General features: G+C 41.8%; 1 protein-coding gene across 3 annotated transcripts in view; it reads right to left on the bottom strand.

Annotated features, from left to right (window-relative positions):
* WIPF3 (WAS/WASL interacting protein family member 3) overlaps positions 1 to 18371 on the bottom strand; it is a 35566-nt gene that overhangs the window by 4055 nt on the left and 13140 nt on the right. The window contains exons 3-8 of one of the 3 annotated variants that reach the window (XM_015853801.1): positions 17413 to 17581; positions 5156 to 5288; positions 3982 to 4110; positions 1969 to 2697; positions 943 to 1089; positions 216 to 317 (exon numbers count right to left, since the gene is read on the bottom strand). In XM_015853801.1, the coding sequence (XP_015709287.1) occupies positions 216 to 317; positions 943 to 1089; positions 1969 to 2697; positions 3982 to 4110; positions 5156 to 5288; positions 17413 to 17496 (1324 nt within the window). In that variant the 5' untranslated portion in view covers positions 17497 to 17581. Of the gene's footprint in view, positions 1 to 215; positions 318 to 942; positions 1090 to 1968; positions 2698 to 3981; positions 4111 to 5155; positions 5289 to 6235; positions 7549 to 17412; positions 17582 to 18371 lie in introns of those variants that run through there. The other 2 variants (XM_015853802.2, XM_015853803.2) reach the window with 2 other exon arrangements.

Raw genomic sequence — 18371 nt, 5'->3', positions numbered from 1 at the left:
CAAACAGCATGCGGAATTCTCTTCCTTTTTTTTTTTTGCTACTAAGTCTTTACAGTATCCTTAATATCTATTACCACTGTAACAAATCTCAGTCCTATCTGTCCTATGCTTACAGCCCAGCCTTTCATGTACTGTTGGTTTCTGCTCATTATTTTCTCTTACCCTTTTTAACACTATTGGATAACTATACAACGTTCCCATGTTTACACACTTACCTCTAGCTATCTTGCTGGGATATATTTTCTGAAATGGCTTGAATTCATCAGGTGGGGGGAAATCCTCCACAGAATGGAAAGTAAATTTAGATTCAAAGTCATCTGGGAAGTTTCAGGGAAACAAACATTAGTTACTGTTAGACATTTAAAAAAAAAAAAAAAGAAAATAAATTGCCACTATTAATTCCAAGGAAAAATGCAGGCTGCTTTTCCCTGGGATAGTGGCTTACTCCAAATAAGCAGAGTATTCTTGAGCCAGTTTGTGGGCCATACAAATTTTCTGGCTTAATTGCAAACACTGCTAGTAACTGAAGTTAAACTTCTGGCTGCCGTTCCAGTTTTCTGCACTGATGATGTTGTGGTAACAGATGTATTCCTCGGTGGTTTTCGAGCAATTTAGCAAGAATGAATGGCCAATTCATCAGACCACAAAAGTAGCGTTCAGCAGACTTTGCTGCATAGGATTCAAGCTACCAAATATCTGCAAACTGCTTTGAAGAATAGTAACATGAGCACAGTACAGTAGATTCTCAGAATCTCAAATAATTTTGTAGGTAGTTCCTGAGTCTGTCTGTTGAATTGTTCAAAACCTTTGTGGAAAAAATATCTGTTGGTCTAGTTATACTACTACGCTGTTATGAGAAAGATGTGAATGAGGTTTTAAAGTCTGAGACACAAAGGCTCTTGCACTAAAGTCTTCAACTAAAGCCAGTTTAGATGACATTACCAATAATATGCATGTTTCCATTTTTGTGTGGTGGGTAGGGGTCATGAGCTGTTGCCCAGGCTGAGACTCCAGACTTGCTTGTGAGTTCAGTGGTTGGTGACCTGGCTGGTGGCTGTGGAGGAGTGGCCAGTTTCCCAGCACCAGCTCCTGAAAAAGAGGAAGCAGACCAGCGTATAAAGATCATCACGAATTAAAGACACTGACAGTAAGCTCTGCACAGGAGTGGAGAGAGTTATAAAAGGGGGTGCGGTATCTGGGACAAACATATCCATGTTGTAGGTGACTTCACATATCTTCTGGACAGACTGTGTAAGATAGAGGAAGCCTGAGGCCTCCAAGTTAGCCGCTAGATAATCAAAATGGAAACCTCAGAAGTCGAATGACCACAAGAAAGGCATCTCCATAAAATAATGGTTCATCACACAATTCCCAAGCAGCATTAATCACTGTCACAAAGCAGCGGATCTGCTGTACTGAGAGCCTTTCCCATGGCTGTCAGAGGGAGCCAGCAAGCTTTCTCTTGACATGTGGCTGCTGAGATACAGAGTACAGAACATTCTCTTCAAATGTTCCTTATTAAGTAGCTGTCTCCATTTCTCAAGCCCACACAGATCTAGACTCATTTTTTATTATCCTCATTATATCACGTCTGAAAAAAGTTCCTCGTATCATCTGCTCAGGGGAACATTAGCCAATGTCCACAATGTCCACAGGGGAACATTAGCCAATTACCCCACTATCCAAGTACTCAGCAGCCTCATGCTCTTCTTACCTTTGTTGAAAAGCAGAGGTCTACATCCATGTTTGCCTTTACACATCTATGGCTGCAGCTATACCATATGCATATACTGCATATATGGTGTATATATATATATATGCATATATGCATATTACTCCCACATTATGGACTTCATCCTGCTGCTCTGTATACTGTATCCATAGCCCTGTGAACTCTCCAGCCATCAGTGCCACTTCCCTGCTGGCTAAAAGAAGCAGAAAACTATGTCGAACAAGCACTGCTCTCACCTGGGCCTCGGCCTGGTCTCTTCTTCCTGGTCTCCACCACTGCTGCTGGCTGAGGGATGGGTGGGGTGGGAGGGAGAGGGAGCGACTGAATATTACTGGTTTTGTGCAGATGATGGGACAGCAAGTGGGGAGACTTGGGGGGCAGTGGTGGGGGCACGTCACCACCGCTCACAGCACTGCTGAAGGCTGGGGAAGGTGGGAAGGACAGCCTGTTTGAGGCTGGGGGAAACGTGGGGAGTGGAGGAGGAGGTGGCGGGGGTGGTGTTGGTGGTGGATAATCCCTTGTTTCTGATGGAGAGGAAGCAGCAGTGGAGAAATCTGTGGTCCTGGCTGGAAATCCACAAGGGGGTAAGGGAGGAGGAGGAGGAGGCAGGTGCGAAGCACCTACTGGTAACTTGGTGGGCTTGTCGGCCTGGGGAGGGAGAGGGGGCAGAGGAACAGAGTTGGAGGATCCTCCCTTGGAAGGCCTTTCTGCCGGAGGGGGAAGAGGCGGAGGAGGAGGGAAGGTGAGGGAAGGTTTGCTGGCAGCCGGAGGTGGTGGAGGAGGTGCAGGCAGGCTGGGCCGTGCGGTGCCAGCCCGGGAGGTGCTGGGAGGCTCCGGTGGGATGGTTGGCCAGGAGCTGTCGGATGGGTTTGAGGGGCTACTGCCGACCTTTGCGGTGCTGTTTGGTGGGGCTGCAGCCTTGGGAGCTGCTGCCCGGACTGCAGGAACCTGCCCAGTCTTCCCTCCTGAAAAAAGAGATATCACACCTCACACATCGATGTTCTGAGTCATCAGGCAAAACAGAACAAAAAACATTATTCATCTTCCTTCCCCAATGGTCACTCTGAGAGATTAAATGAATCCACTCAAAACACCTCATATCTAACAAACTGTCCACGGAGCAAGGGGCCTGGGAGGTGATATGTTGCAGAGGGCATTATGGACTCTGCTTAGTTAAATGGCGACCTACTGAGAGGCCCTGTTCCCTTCTCTGTTCCTCAGATTCTGCAGCACAAAGCACTTGAAGGAGAAGTGTTTTTCTGTGGTGGCAAGTGGTCCTTCACAGTGGCTCATCTGCCTGGCACAGCCAGCTGGACATGAATGATCCATAAGCTTGGGGGCATTGAGGGTTGGGATGAAAGGCCTCAGAGAACACCAGCAGATTGACACACATCCTCCCGCATCCTTAAACACTCGCTTATGCTTACAAAATTCACACAAACGTTGCCTAAATCTCAATCCTGTGGATTTTTAACAGTGGTGCCTCAAAGGCTTTCCAGAAGATACAGGTTCACATGTTTTCTTTTCAACAGTAACTACCCAAAGACACTTGACCTTACATTATTTGCCAAAACACAAGTCAAGGTATTTCATAAAGCAAGACGTCAAAAAGGTATCATTCTATATTCTGAGAAGTGTGGTCCTAGTTTAACAATAACTCAAAGCAGCTACTGCAGCTCTGTGATGAAGCCCTGTCACAAGCTGTGCTGAGCATCTTGAGCTTGTCTTCCAGAAACAAACAAGAACAAAACAGCTGCAGGTAGAGCCAAGTGCTATTTTTCCCTGCAAATGCCTGCTGCTCCATCCTGCCCAAGCAGGTACCAGCTGCCCAGCAGCACCAGAGGTTGCTGCTGCCACTCTAACTCATCCCTTGCTCCTGTCCTTGTGAAGCGTCAATTATCTTCTTCAGGTCAGTAAATTACCTTGCTGGATCAGAACTGTCCTTTATAAAACCCAGATGGCATAAGTCTTAAAAATTAAATTCTAAAGTAACATACAAACCTGTAACATCAAAGAAATACACAGTAATGAAGGGAGGGAAGTGTGACTTCTTTTTGCCATCTGTGTTGAAGGCGATAAACAGAGTGTTGAAATCTGAGGCTACCTGAGGCACAGTTACAAGTTTACGTAAAGCTAATGTAAAACATACCCAGGTAAAATTCTGCAGAGTCTACTGAATCTATTTCTTACCCAATGTACTAGAATCGCAGTTCCCCCCAGCTGTTCTTCAGTGCAAATGAAGCCCTCACCTGCCATGTCTCTCTGGCCTGCCGGTCTGAGAACGGGAAAGCCGCCAGCAAATAAGCCTCCCAGGGGTTGCTGAGAGCCAGCCTTATTAACGGCTGGGCTAACTCCATCTCTGTTAGTTCCTTTGGGTTCTGTTATAGGAAGAAAAAAGAATAGCAGAAAGCCATTTATTTCATCAGTGCTCTCAGGCTGCTAAGACTGAGCACCAATAAACACAGTCAAGACCAGACTTCTTCCTCATATATTTGGCTCAGTTACCGTTAATACAGTAGATGACCATTCTTTTGACAGCTATCTTGAAGCACGGCGCCCTCTGGTGCTTTTTAGTCTCATGTCAATGATGGCGCCAGCAAAACATTGTTTTAGACTACATAGAAAGATCTTCAGATCACAGATATTTATGTAATCCTTGTTGGAGATTCTCCAACAGACCTATCAGGTGTGACACATGGTTTGGCACATCGAGATCTTTATATCTTTACCTTTGTGTCTTGCCTCTTGCCCCCACTACTCCCTAGATACTTTCTTTTAGCATTATCACACTAAGGTAGAGAAGAATCTAATAATAAATGAAACAACTAAGCAACAACAGGGTTCCACCATTAGCAACATGCCTGGGAAAGGGTTCAGGTGAGAATGAGCACCAAAAAGAAAAGGCTCTGGCAACCGCTGTAACTTGTTAAGAGTCTTTTCTTCAGTTTTAAATGACCAGGCACGTGTTTTCAGCTAAAAGAGGTTAAAAAGGTAAACATTCCTGTTCCAAAGGAACTAAGTTTATGCATGCAGATTTCATTTATTTATTTATTATTTATTGCATCTTCTGTTCCTTTTATCTAGTAATGAACAGCTCTTCTGCTGGAGGCAGCAGTTCCTGTTTAAACAATCATTTCAAACAGAAACTCTCATGGGTTTCATCATTTCTGACTTCATTGTTCTTTTTTTGTTCTGGAACGAGGAAAGCCTTTTAAGGTGATACCCAGGTTCAGCCTTATTATGAAGTATTAACTGCTGTTGATCTCAGGACAAGACATACATTTAGAAAACTGAGCTCTCCCCTCTCACATCCTAAAGGTGTTGTCTATAGATGAACTCCAAACCCACCCAAACCCTGCCCAGCTGACCTCCACCAATGGGGCTCCTACAGAGCTCACCCAGGGCCCTCCAGCAGGAACTTACTTTCAATCTGTGGTGCACTTCGGTCATTGATTTGAGTCACTTTTCTTAAGCGAGTTCCCTGCTGGATATCAGCCAACAGTGCATTTCTTGCTTTCTGCTCATCTTTTTGCAATTTGGGTAGCTCTGAACTCACCTGGTGACGATACGAGTGTTAGACAGCAGGTACTGATACAAATGCATGCTTAGAAAGGACACAAATGTGATATAAATGTGATACATTTGAAAGAAACCACCCCTGGCAGCTGTCATTCCAAAGCCTTTGGATTCAGCCAACCAGAAGTGCATTCTGTTGTACAGAAGGCAGGAATCCTGAAAGTTTAAACGTAACACACATCTAATATTGGTGAGGTTAGTACTGTTGAAAGGAAATTAAAGGGTCATGCTTATATGAAACTTGACCCCTTATTTGGCCATTTGGGGTCTCTGCCCCACCCCTGCAGCTCTGTCTATACCTCTTTTCATTCTATCTACAGTGCTTTGCAACTAAAGTTTTATATGCCTCCTGAGAAAAAAAAACATCCTTCTGTTTTACTTGTATTGCTTTAGAGAAAAAGACTATTATTTGCATATCAAACGTATAATTGTACAGGATCGTTAACCATTAACTAATTTAGATTCTCTGTACTGGAGAATTTAAGCAGTTTAAATAGTCAGTATTTACAACAACGCAACTTGCTAATTCTAAATGAAAATCTCTGCTGTTATTATTTGTAGTTACGCTGCTTAAAAACACTGATAAACTGACAGAGTCGCACGGCCCCACTAGATGGCACTCCAGATCGCTGCTGATGCCAGCTGCATTCCTGACTTCTGATGTAAAAACTCTGTATTATACAATCTTGTGACTGATAACGTAACTATATATTCGTTTAAAATATCATGAAAAAAAACAAACACACCCTTTTACACAGTTTCCCAATCCGAACCAGTGCTACCTCCCCCTGTGCTTTAAAAGCAGAGAGTCTCATTTGCCCTTATGACCACCCTGAAATGCTCCGTGTACAGCGAAAGCAACATTAAGACGTTGGACGAACCAGAAGCTCTTTTCACTCACATTTCCTTAAAGCTGACAGCACTTACTGTGAAAAATGGAAATACCATCACTGGAGCAAGGACGACTTCCCTTTCCACGCAGCTTTTTACCAGTATCTTGAACTTCACGCCTCTCCACGGTTACGCGACAATTAGGATTGAAAGGGATCTGATCAGGAGCTATGTTTAAAATTAGCTCCAGCAGCTGCTTTCATTTCCAGGTTCAAGTGTCCGCACACTCTGCCAGCTGCCCACTCCATCTCCCCAGCCTGCGTTTCTCAGCAGGTAGCTTGGGACATAAAAAATCCTGATATCCACACAGCTATTAGACTGAAATGCCCCACTTGTGGCATTTGCAACCAACCCAAGAGTTGATATCATTGTAAGAGGGAGCAGATAGCAATTTTGTTCACAATTTATAATACAAGAAACGAATTCTATGTTGGAGACCCAGAAGACAAACCCCTCCCTTCAGGTCCCACTCCATGCCTGGCCTCAGCTTCCTCCAGTAAGAGACACTGCAGTCAGCCTGGGTGGCTGATGAGCTGCTGAGTAGCTTGATACGGATTCTCTTTTTCCATCACACAGTCAGGATGCTCTGGGTGTAATGTTGCCTGCCTGCAACCCGGTCAGAGCTCCTGCAGACTCCTTGTTTGTGGCCTGCTCTTTCACAGGCTGCCACAGTTCTTGTCAAGAAGCATTTCACCAGGGACCTCATCCAACCATACACTGCCCTGTCCTTGCAAATTCTTATTTTCACCACTAACAAGAACTCTTATTGGTGTTAAACTTCAAGTCTGAGCACATAAAATGGAAATAATTAAGCAAGAAGACAAATCTATTTTGAGTCACCGAGGGAAAACAGCTGCAAGACAAAGGATGTAAGTAAGTCTCAGTCTTTTCCCCCATCACTGAAGGGCAGTCTTGCTTATTTACAGAAACACCTCACTCTTTCAATGAAAATTAAAGGGGAAACAGAGAGTGCAAAGATAATTTATTTTATCAGATGCTAGAGCTGCCTGAGGTAACGCAGATTGAAATTAGATTCTATGCTTTATTTACACAAAGCAGTGGAGGAATGGTGGGTTCTCATTGTTTTAATAGCCACTGGGTTATTCTGCTACTAATTCAAACACAAGCCATGGCGTATTCAGTATGTACTTTGAAATAGAAAGGAACAAACCACACATGTAAGTAAATAGCCTGAACATAACAGAAGTACTCCCTCTTCATCTCAAACTCCACTACTTTTGTCTTCAGTGCCCTAAAATCAGTCTCTCTGTGATATATAGGACCAATATAGGTTCCCATCCCTGGAGGCACACAAGGCCAGGTTGTAGGGGGCCCTGGGCAGCCTGAGCTGGTGGGTACTAGCCCTGCCCATGGCAGAGGGTTGGATCTAGATGGGCTTTAAGGTCTTACCAACCAAAACTGTGCTATGATTCTGTGATTCCATCAAAGTCTGGACTATGTAACATGATACCAAAGCACTTATAAACAGGAAAACGCCATCAAAAGTGATGTTCCAGTGTATAAATCAACAATAATGGAAATAAACGTCTCAAAATTTACAGGTGGCAACAGACCAGCGCAGTAATAAATAATGAGGCTCAGAATCACTGCAGGCTGAGGCCATTCAAAAAGAACAAGAATGCAAAACACCCTCCCCACCCAGCGGAGACAAGTGTTTGGTGATTTCATGTAAAACACAGGCAACCTACAATTTGAAAGCAGGCAATTACAGAGTGACCGTTCCTTGAAGAAAACAACTGGGGACAACAGCAGATTATTTCTCAGTTTTCAGATGAAGGCTGGCCTCTCTGTGAATGACAGCTTGTTGTGAAGCACAAGCCATTGGGCTTTTTTAAAACCATGTTTTTCATCCTAGGAAAGTCACTTCATATCTTGCAAGCTGAATGGAAGCACTGACCTGCCCTCTGGGCTCCTACGACACTTAAAATATTTAAGAGGTATATGTGCTCAGATACTAAAATGATGTAAATGAAGAAGGCACCAGGCACTTAGAAAAGTTCACTGAAGTACTAATTAGAGGGACATACTAATTACTACCTTTCAGATGTTGAAGAGCAGCCTTGAGCCCAGAAAAGGAGAAATTCTCTGGACAAGTAGCTCAGGTCACAGTGGATGCATAAATTGCCCCATAAATGGCTTATATTTACTCTGATCTTTGAATATGTTCCTTATTGATTTTGAAAAGAAATTTGGGATAGTGTAGATCTTCATAAACATGACAGCTGAAGCACAAATGTATCTCCAGCCTTCTACAAATCCAGTAACCAGACAGACCTTGACCTTTAATTCAGAACTAACCCATCACCTGATGGGGAAAAAAAGGATCCCATGCTCCATCTCTGTAGTGGGTAGGAGCCACGAGTAAGATAAAATAAAGGACAATTCCATGCAAAGACACTGCATTCTCTATTATTTCAGAGAATTAATATTCTGTATCCATATTCATAACATGTAATGAATGGCATCATCACAGCACATTCCCTTTCCTGGTCACTTTCCAGAAGAAATATGCTAAGGAGAGACATGTAGAAAATGTATTTATTTATCTGAATAGGATATTAAAGAAAATCAAAATATATTTAGCCTATCCTTAACAATATCTATCAGGTAAGATGTATGGCAACAAAATTAAAGATCAATCAATCAACTTGACACACAGCCTTTCATTATGGGCAGAAAGACAGCTCTCTCCTTTGCCGACAATTTCATTTATTTCTGTGAATCTGCTGTCAATCTTCCTTACTCTCTCCCATGCCTCATTTTTCCCTCGACAAAATAGAATCTGATGCAGAGATCAAACACAGACACTGGCAGGACACATGCACTCTGTGTATTTCAGTGAACGAAGAGCTGGAGGACATCCCTTAACAAATCCTTGCCTTCCTATTATTCTCCTATGCTATTCCTAGCAGAACCTGCCCAGGAATATTCTGCCCTGGGAAGCATGTAACATCTTTCTTTCACCTTGTGAGGAAGTGGAAATGTGTTGCAGCACCAAACAGAATGCTTTAGGATAGGGGACGTCTGATCACAAAGACATTTGAAGGAGCACAGGGCCTCCTCCGGCACCCAACCAGACATGACTCACAGACCAAACTTGGAAATGTAAAAGAAAAAGTAAGGCTACAGATGTAGTAATGCACAGCTAACAGCAGAAGTGCGAGCAGCAGATGGGGTCACATCCAGCTCCAGCTGTGCAGGCAATGCAGCCAGGGATGCACAGCGCCAATCTGGGTGAAGAAACTTTGCATGTGCACTGCCAAACAACTGCAACATTGAAACCAGAATTCTAGGAACCTATGAAGCCTGGGGAAGAGTCTGAACAACCAGAGTTACAACCAAAAAAAAAAGCACAAATATTGTTCCTATATCCACAATAACTGGAATCCTAGTGTGGATGATACGGACTGTTCAGGAAGGATGGCAACAAAGGTTAAGCTAGCTGCGTACATTGTGTATGCACAGTGCTAGGGACAGCCAAGAACATCGAGGAACAGACCACATTTTTGGGTGTGTTGATTCCTCTGAGGAAGGACCACTGGTGTTCTCACAGCCCATATGGCACCACGAGGCAGATGAACACAGAGAGAGGGGGTGACTGCATCCCCAGCCAGCTATAGAGCTGCTGTTGACAGAAAGCCAGGCACAGGGAAGGTGCTTACAGCAAGCACAAAGGGCAAAGATGAGTTGTGAGGGGCTGCCTTACAGCTAAGGTAAAATAACCTGCTAAAGTGCCCTTCTGGGAACACCAGTGGTGGAAAAAAGTGGGACAGGAACAAGGGAGACCTGTCTGTGAGCAGCTTACTGAGTAACATCCTTCTCCTCAGCCACCAGCTGCTGATCACTAAGTATATTTTTACCAGAATGTCGCACAGGGAGATCTCCATGAGAATCAGGACTTATGGGTTTAAATGAATCCAACTTTTAAATGACTGCATCCTTTTCTAGAACAGAATTGAAAGAGAAAAACATTTGCAGTAAGATGCCAGAATAAGCAAACCACAACATCATAATTTTCACTGAAGGAATCTCAGGGTGTTTTGGAACAAGATCATACTGCAGATGACCATGAATATCAGTGTGAGCAATCCTCCTCTTTGGCATAGCACAAAACTATGAAACTCACCTGCACTTCAGAAGTACAAAACCTGAAACACCTGAGGAACTTGTTTCATTAAAATCTATCTCCTGTTATCAGATCAGGGTTATGCCAGGAATCCAACAATCCTCAGCAACAAAACATAACTTCTTGTATTTTAGGTATTCTAAAGTGTTGATGTACAGTGAAGTTTGTGAGATCCAGTACTCGCAAATTTTGGTTTGTCCATTCACAACAGAGCTTCTGATTTCAAGCTTCTTGATGAAGGAAACCTTGCCATGGTGCAAGTTCCCCTTGTACTCTCAATGACAAGGTCAGAGCTACTCCTTGTACTCCCGCTCTGCAGCATAGTGTGAAACCAATTAATTCTTGGCACTGAGTCTACCTGTGTAAACATGGCGATCTCACACACTTGTAGTGAGCTGAGCTCCAAGCACACACGGTGTGAGGGGTCATGATCCAACCCCCATTATTTCTGAGGGAACCCACAGGAGGGACCCGCCAAATCGCTTCCTGGCAGCTAATCAAGTCATTGTTTCAAGAGAATGACAAGAGCGGGGTTTCGTGATTCCATCTACACCCAGCTAAATAACGACTAACTGTGATCTTGGCATTCATCACACAAAGCTCTGCAATCTGAATCTGCAGGGTTGAAAAGGTCATCGAGCAATGTGTGTGCATAGATAGGCTGTGTCTACACCATGTTCGATCCTCAAGCGAGGGAAGCACGGTGCAGATGTTTACTCAGAGACCTGTTCCAGCGCTTTAGCCACAGCCCAGTCCCAGCATTAGCAGATCTCAGTAATGAAGAGTTCCATTAGTGTTCCATTAGCAAAGCCCTGTGTTCTGCACTAGCATCCTACCTCCTTGCAAGGTACCACTAGATGCAAATGTGCTAGCAGACACAATGGCAAGGAACAAAAGACAAGAAAAAGCACAGCGGGAGTTACTCTCTCCTACCTCTCTATTCCAGTGTTTATTTCAATGGCCACCTGCAATCAATGCCACTGCACCCCATAGAAACCCTCCTTGCTTTATGTCAGTGCCTCTCCATCAGACAATAACAAATTTTGCATTCTTAAGAGTTAGATTGATCCTGCTATGAACGGAACTGTGGGTTTATTAATGATGGAGTACTTAAAGTTTTCCTGTGTGGGTTGCTAAATGTTGTACCTGAATGCAAAAAGGCAGCAAAATCAATATGACGATTTATACCTGCTGAGCCATTCAACTTTCACGTATTTAGCTTCTCGACACCCACATTTTCAACACAAATTCTTTCACTGAAACAAAATACCCAGGAACATGAGCCACCAAAATGGAGGCACTGTAAAATCAAATTACCACTGAAGTGTTTTCCCAGCAGCTCACAAAGATCATGAGTCAGATACCAAAAATACCCTGGGTCTGGCTTCAGAAATTCACCTTCTGATGTCAAAATTCGGACAAATTTTGGGGGATTAAAATCAAGTTCTCCTCTGCATAAATTAATAATAATAATAATAATAATAATAATAATAATAATAATAATAATAATAATAATAATAATAATAATAATAGTGAAAATTCTTGTACAAAGAAGTAAACCCAAAGTCCTGGCACTACAATAAAAACAGCACACTGCACAAGGCTGAAAATACTGAAGTGGGAGTTGGTGACACCACCTGCCCTACCACAATGGGGTGTCCAGAATGACAAGGGCTATTCTGAGTGGTGATAACGAAATACTCAACAACAGGTGGCAAGCTACACGTACTGCAACTTGACCTTACTCTATTTAAGAATGCTATGCTGTCCATTCAACCCAGCTACCTGGGTCTGCATTTTAGCATCAATGCAGAATTACGGTCAGCCCAAACTGGAACAATATTGAGAAGCTAAAGTTTCTTGCCACGTCACATTCCAGCACAGGTGTTGCTATAATTCTGGGTTCCATTTTAATTGAGAGGCTACAAGTACAGCATGAATTGACAGATGGAATTTAACATGCAGCTATTGCATATATTACGGATGTGATTTTTCAGGGCAATAACACCCTATGAGAAGAATGGTAAATTAATCCTTAGCTCTCTGCATCTTCTATTGCTGGGGATCAACCAGTTACAGCTACTTACAGCGCCTCTGTGACACACTGCAGTTTTCATACTTTTAGCCATTAAATACAAGAAAATGGTACACAAATCAAATGTAAAATAGGACAGTCAAAGCAAGAGTAAATTTAAACACTTTCCACTGCATTCAGACAGCATGTCTGACACGAGGCATTATGAAATGTACTGCAGAACAGATCTCGCCGCAAAAGCAGTGACCAAAGAAGTCTCAAGGAAAGCAATGATGAAAATTAGCACACAGGAGCACATGCAGTGTCCCTGTGCAGATGACATGCACAGAGCATTCCCAACGTAGTACTTTGTGTCTTCCCCACCTTCCACAGCTCCTACAGATCGGTCCTGTATTCATTGCCTACAGGTGCAGAAAGCTACAGCAGCACAACTTTGCAACACCATAGCTATGTAATCTCACGTTTACCACTCTCTGAAAACAAAGTCAAATTTACCATATACAGACAGCAACGTAATTGCCCCCCACTTCTTTATGAAAGCAGACTGAAGTGAGATGCAACACATTATTAGAACATTATAAATCAGTTTATTTTGGAACGAAGCTGGAATGAATGGCTGGAATGAAGAATCCTCGACAATTTCATCCACACCTTGTCCAGCCCTTCACACAGTCCCTGTGATGGCCAGTCAGCAAGTAGATCATCAGGCATGAGCTCCCTCTCACTTAGCAGCAATAAACATGATGATTTACTATCCCATGACCTAGGGACTTCATGACAAAGTAGCAAGTATCTTCTTACTCAAGGCTTGCAGAAAATTTTAATAAACACATTCCTAAACAGTTGGTAATTGGCACTATGCATGATTCTGTAAGCCATTCAGCATTATGTTTGCACATCTCAGGCTCTGAATGAAAACCAGAGAAGCAGCCTTCACTTCTATGATCAGCAATTAGCAAGCACGCACAAAGATCTATGCATACACATACACACGTATACATTCTTTTTCTCTTGCTATTATATTTGGTAGGACCAAATCAGAGTACCAACAATCATCATTATCTTCAGCCAAGCTGTTTTACATACGTTGTCTTTCTCTTTCCAAAGAACAGTAGAACCAAATGTCACAGGAGCACAACTGTCTCCCACACTAACTCAGATAAGCACTGTTGTTCTTTGAATTCCATGGGAAGGTTGGGGTAAACAGCTCTACAAGGTTTGCACTCCAACGATAGCACAAAGGTGGGAAAAAAAGCATCCCCCCAAGGAAAACCATCAGCTGATGTTTTCCTTAATGCTGCAAACTCCATCTCTGTGTAAATTATACAGTTATCACAGTGTTATACCATGAGGAATTCTTCTTCTGAGTTTTTTTATTACATTAATAGAGACTATGGCCAGAATAACAAACCAGGTAAACACTGACATATGTTCATCCATAGGAGAAATTCTTCTTGATTTAACTAAATGAAAAAGCAGTAATCATTCAGATTAATTTGCATACCAATTCCATATTCTGCATTATTCCAAATTTCACATTTTTCCCACAGAAGTCTATTCTCCCAATAAGTATATTTCTTTCCTCTCCTTTACTCCTATTTTTTTTTAGTTCGCCACTAGCGAAAATAGGCTCTTGGTGCTGGTTTACTGGCTTTGATCACATGATCCATTGCAAATTTTGGGGTTCATTTCTACACTAAGGCTTTGTTAATAACAATTCTAAAGAGAATACAAGTATTTTCTTAAGCTACACAAACACATGAATCATTAAACAAACATCTCCCGTGAATAAGGCTCAACTCAGCAAGCCCATAACATACACACACTTCCTTCAGTGTTAACATTTTAATATGTGATAACTGACCATAACTTTGGGAATTCTTATGTACAAAGGCAACACAGCACTGCACATAAAAAGTGAACATGGTTTATCAAAGCAAAATTCTCTCTCAATCATCTCTTGGGAGCTTTACCTGAGAAATTTCTTGATCTGTCTCAGTAGCAGTACTTTTGGAAATACGACAACCTAAATTCACCAGGATGCCTCATACAACTAAAAGGCAAAGGGGGTAAAAAGGAATAGAAAAAGAGATCTGAATTGTGCAAGCCAGTGCCAGCACATATATTGGGGCACAGTTTTATTCTGCCTACTCATCTCTCTCCTCTTTATCCATGACCCCCTGAAGGCAGGCAATTGAAGACATGCCTAATTAATCTAATTAGCTATATTTACATTTTGACTCAGCCACCTACATCTGCTATTGCAGATACATAGCATTCCCTCCTAAAAAATCCACTTGGTTTTCTTTGAAGTACGCTCTAGCAGTCAGTAGCTTTTCAGCTGTTGGGCACAGGTGGCTCCGAGAATATTCTAAATATTATCTCCAAAATCACTTTAGTACGGCCTTGCAACTATGTAAGAAGTGAGAATCCAATACAAATACTTCAGGATATCTGCAAGTTCAAAGCTTTGAAAATAGCCGCATAGAACCAAACTTCCTTTTGTCTTAAGAGGGAGTTAACAGTACAAGAATGTCAAAGTGCTGAGGCTTTCAGTGAAGTAAGGACTGCAAAATCATCTGGGATCATGGCTCGCTATATTTGCTAAGAAAACACACAGAAAAAAAATATTAATGTAATGACTTTCTCTAAAAATCTCTTATTACTGAAAGCCAAGAGAAAGCATAACTAATACCCATACAATTTGTAAAGCAACACATATCGATGGTACCCACGCAATGGTATCGTACAAAATGACCACATTCTAAAACCTCAATCAACACGCACTCATTTCTCTTTTAGCATAAAACAAGTCTATTAAACCAGCAGACTGCCTACACATCAATACAGCAATTAAACTCTAACTTTTATTTGCCAACATCTAAGTATTACCGTGGTTTAATTATATCAATATAAAAGGACAAAAATCACATTGCTGTGGACTTTGAAACATTTCTGGGTGTTGACAGAGTAAAACTTGCTTGTTTTGAAGGTTTGCCTAGGAGAATTCTTATGCTTCCATCCTCCAACTGTAGATTTAGCAGCTGTAACAACAGCTGTGCGCATCAGCAGCTGTAAAAGGCAGATGCCAAGTTCTAGAAAACAGCTTCACAGTAAATGAAAATAGAGCCTGCAGCAAGTTCTCATGGACTCCTCAATTAGAAGATTTTACCGTGCAACTTAACACCAGCTGGAGATCTGATTATTGTACAGTGCTTCAGCTGAACTTGGACTACAGGTCTTCTCAACATTGGCTCTCTCTGATTCCATTATGATAGCAAAAAATCCTTTTGCTGTTAAAGAAAAGCAATACTCTGTCACGCTAGTATACTAACTCTCTACGTTGGCTCATTTGCTCGATGCTTTCATTGGAAGGAAGGCTTTAATATCAAAGAATCATAGAATCTTTAGAGTTGGAAGAGACCTTTAAGGTCATCTAGTCCAACTCCCCTGCAATGAACAGGGAAATGAATTAGAAATAAGTATTACTGGTTTGTATTGCATCAACAAGATGAAACTAAGTGTAAATTCTGTACATCTTACCAACAGAAGATCATTTTAGTAAGAGAATGATCTAAATAAAATATGGAAATACTGTATAATTTTGTCATAATTCTTATACCAAATCTCCATCATAGCAGTGGATTTTGACCATCAGCAAAAAAAAAATAGAACTTGCTTGTTCTGGTTCTTAGGGGTCCCTTTAGCTTTCTCAAGCCATTTACAATTTGGAATGTGTTTTAGGAATCTAAAAAGTTCTCTAGATACTTACTGAGCTAAATTTATTAGGATAAGAACACTTGCAGCTTTGTTGACTCTGACTGCTGATGTGGGCATTAAGATGCTCACAAGATGCAGCCCACTTATTTCAGTATCTAACTATAGGTTGTGTGCCAGATCAGTGAGCTAATTGAAAACACTGCTAATGGTGCTCAAAATTAAAGGAGAATGATAAAAGGAATAAAACTCTACTGATTTAATGCACTGTCTCTGTCTTCCTCCTCTTCATCTCCACAGTTCATGGAGAGTTCTACAAAATGGCTCAGCCTGCAAAGTTGTAAAGAGAAACACGCAAGAAAATCTTCACCTGGATGAAGATAACATTAAAATGTCACTTAAGAAACAACCAAACAAAAAACCCCAGATCTTTGTGGGAACAAAACAGCAGAGACACCGGAGAACACAAGACAGAAATAAACCTCTTGACCCTCCCGCATCCCAACAGATTGTTTGTCTTGAACGTAACCATGCTACCTTTCACTTCATCAAAAATAGCCTACGAATTTCAGTGCAGAAACAGGTTATGAACAAAAGACTGCAGCATACAAGGAACAGCTTAACCTTGTTTATTAACTGTAAAGCTCTGAAAATGTAATACCGTGAAACGCCAAGCACAGCATCCTCCCCTTACTGCAAATGTGCTGGCAGGGCACATGTTCTACTTCATGGCACACAAAGTAATGATCTGTTACAAGCAGTAATTGTTCCTGCACGTGTATAAAAGCATATTGTACTGTATCCCCAGGAAGATGGCATGTGCTAGAAAGAGAAACAGCAGCAGCTGAGCACTGTGAGTCTTAACAGAAGCTATATGAAAGCAGATGAAGAAATTAAGACCTACCACCTGCAAGTTACCAATACAACAATCAGTTCTCTGACTGCAGAAGAACTCACAAAAGCCAAATTCTCACCACATGTACTTTAATGTAGGAGTCTCTAATCTTTTTAACTTTTTGTGATCATACATTCCTATTAATGAAACATTTTTTCAGCACGTACAACCAGTATATGTATATTTATAAATGATACACATGTACTACTGAAGTCCTAACATTTTCTTTCCTCACCTCAATGGACAGTGTTACTCACCTCACTCTGAAGACCAACGCTGTAATGAACAGAAGAGCAAAAGCAAGCAAAACAAGCTCTTGTCCCAGATACTTGCTATGAACATACACACCAAATTCCTGGAACTCTGAGCTAGTTACCATACCTAAGATTTTGCTAATGGAGATAAAAAGTCAGCCTTACCGGAGGTGGTGGTGGTGGAGGGGGCCCTCCAGAAGGTGGTGGAGGTGGTGGAGGAGGAGGCGGCGGCGGTGGTGGCACAGGCATCAGTTAGGTTTCTAGCTTCACACAGTTAAGAAAAATATAGCCAAAGTCTGTGTCCTTGACGGGAAGGAAGGGAGGAGAAAGAAAACTGGAAAAATTAAAAAAAAATAAAAAAGAGAGAGGAACAAATGTGTTTATGCACTGTAAGCTGAAGATCAGCCAAATTTCTAGCTCTCAGCAGACTGAAGACTTCTGCTCTGCACCGCTTCCAAGACTACAGTAAGAACAGCCTCATTACAGTTATCTGATGACAACAAGCATATAAAGACCAAGCTCACATATTTGGACAAGTGCCATGAATACCAAATGCATAGATGCCAAGCTGTCCAGCTTTAATTATTATGCCTTTCCTTAATCCAGCCCACAGCTCCAAATTGCAATTCTGCAGAGAACTAATCGCAGTCAACCAAATGTAGACACTCCTACTGGGACGAAAACTCTTGATGTCTTTAAATCAGAGGTTTGATGCTCAAAAGGTTGAGTCATGAGTTTTGGAGAAAGTCCAGTGACTCTCACAACGTAAAAAAAAGAGAAAAAATAAGACATGGTTGAATAATAAAGAAATAGTTCTACAGATTAGAGTTTCATTAAATACAGTTCTATTACTACATGGCAGCATATAGGGATCAGACACGTCAAGCACTAAAGTCAAACGTGTGTTGTTTTCTGCCATTTTAAAATGTTAACTTTACACAATTCCTTATTAATACACTGACTAAAAGGACAAATGTTTTCCAACTGAAGGCTGAAGACACTAATTCACAAATAGGAGATGGTGAGTATCAACACTTAAAGCTTGTGAAAATGTACATAAAGCAACACTGGCAGACAGATCATTAACAGTTTGCAGAGTTTGGATTAAGGACAGAGTTTCCAGG

This window comes from Coturnix japonica, chromosome 2 (genome assembly GCF_001577835.2).
Source record: "Coturnix japonica isolate 7356 chromosome 2, Coturnix japonica 2.1, whole genome shotgun sequence".
Classification (NCBI taxonomy): domain Eukaryota; kingdom Metazoa; phylum Chordata; class Aves; order Galliformes; family Phasianidae; genus Coturnix; species Coturnix japonica.
Note: the sequence above shows the minus strand (reverse complement) of the source record. Positions and strands in the feature narration are given on the sequence as shown.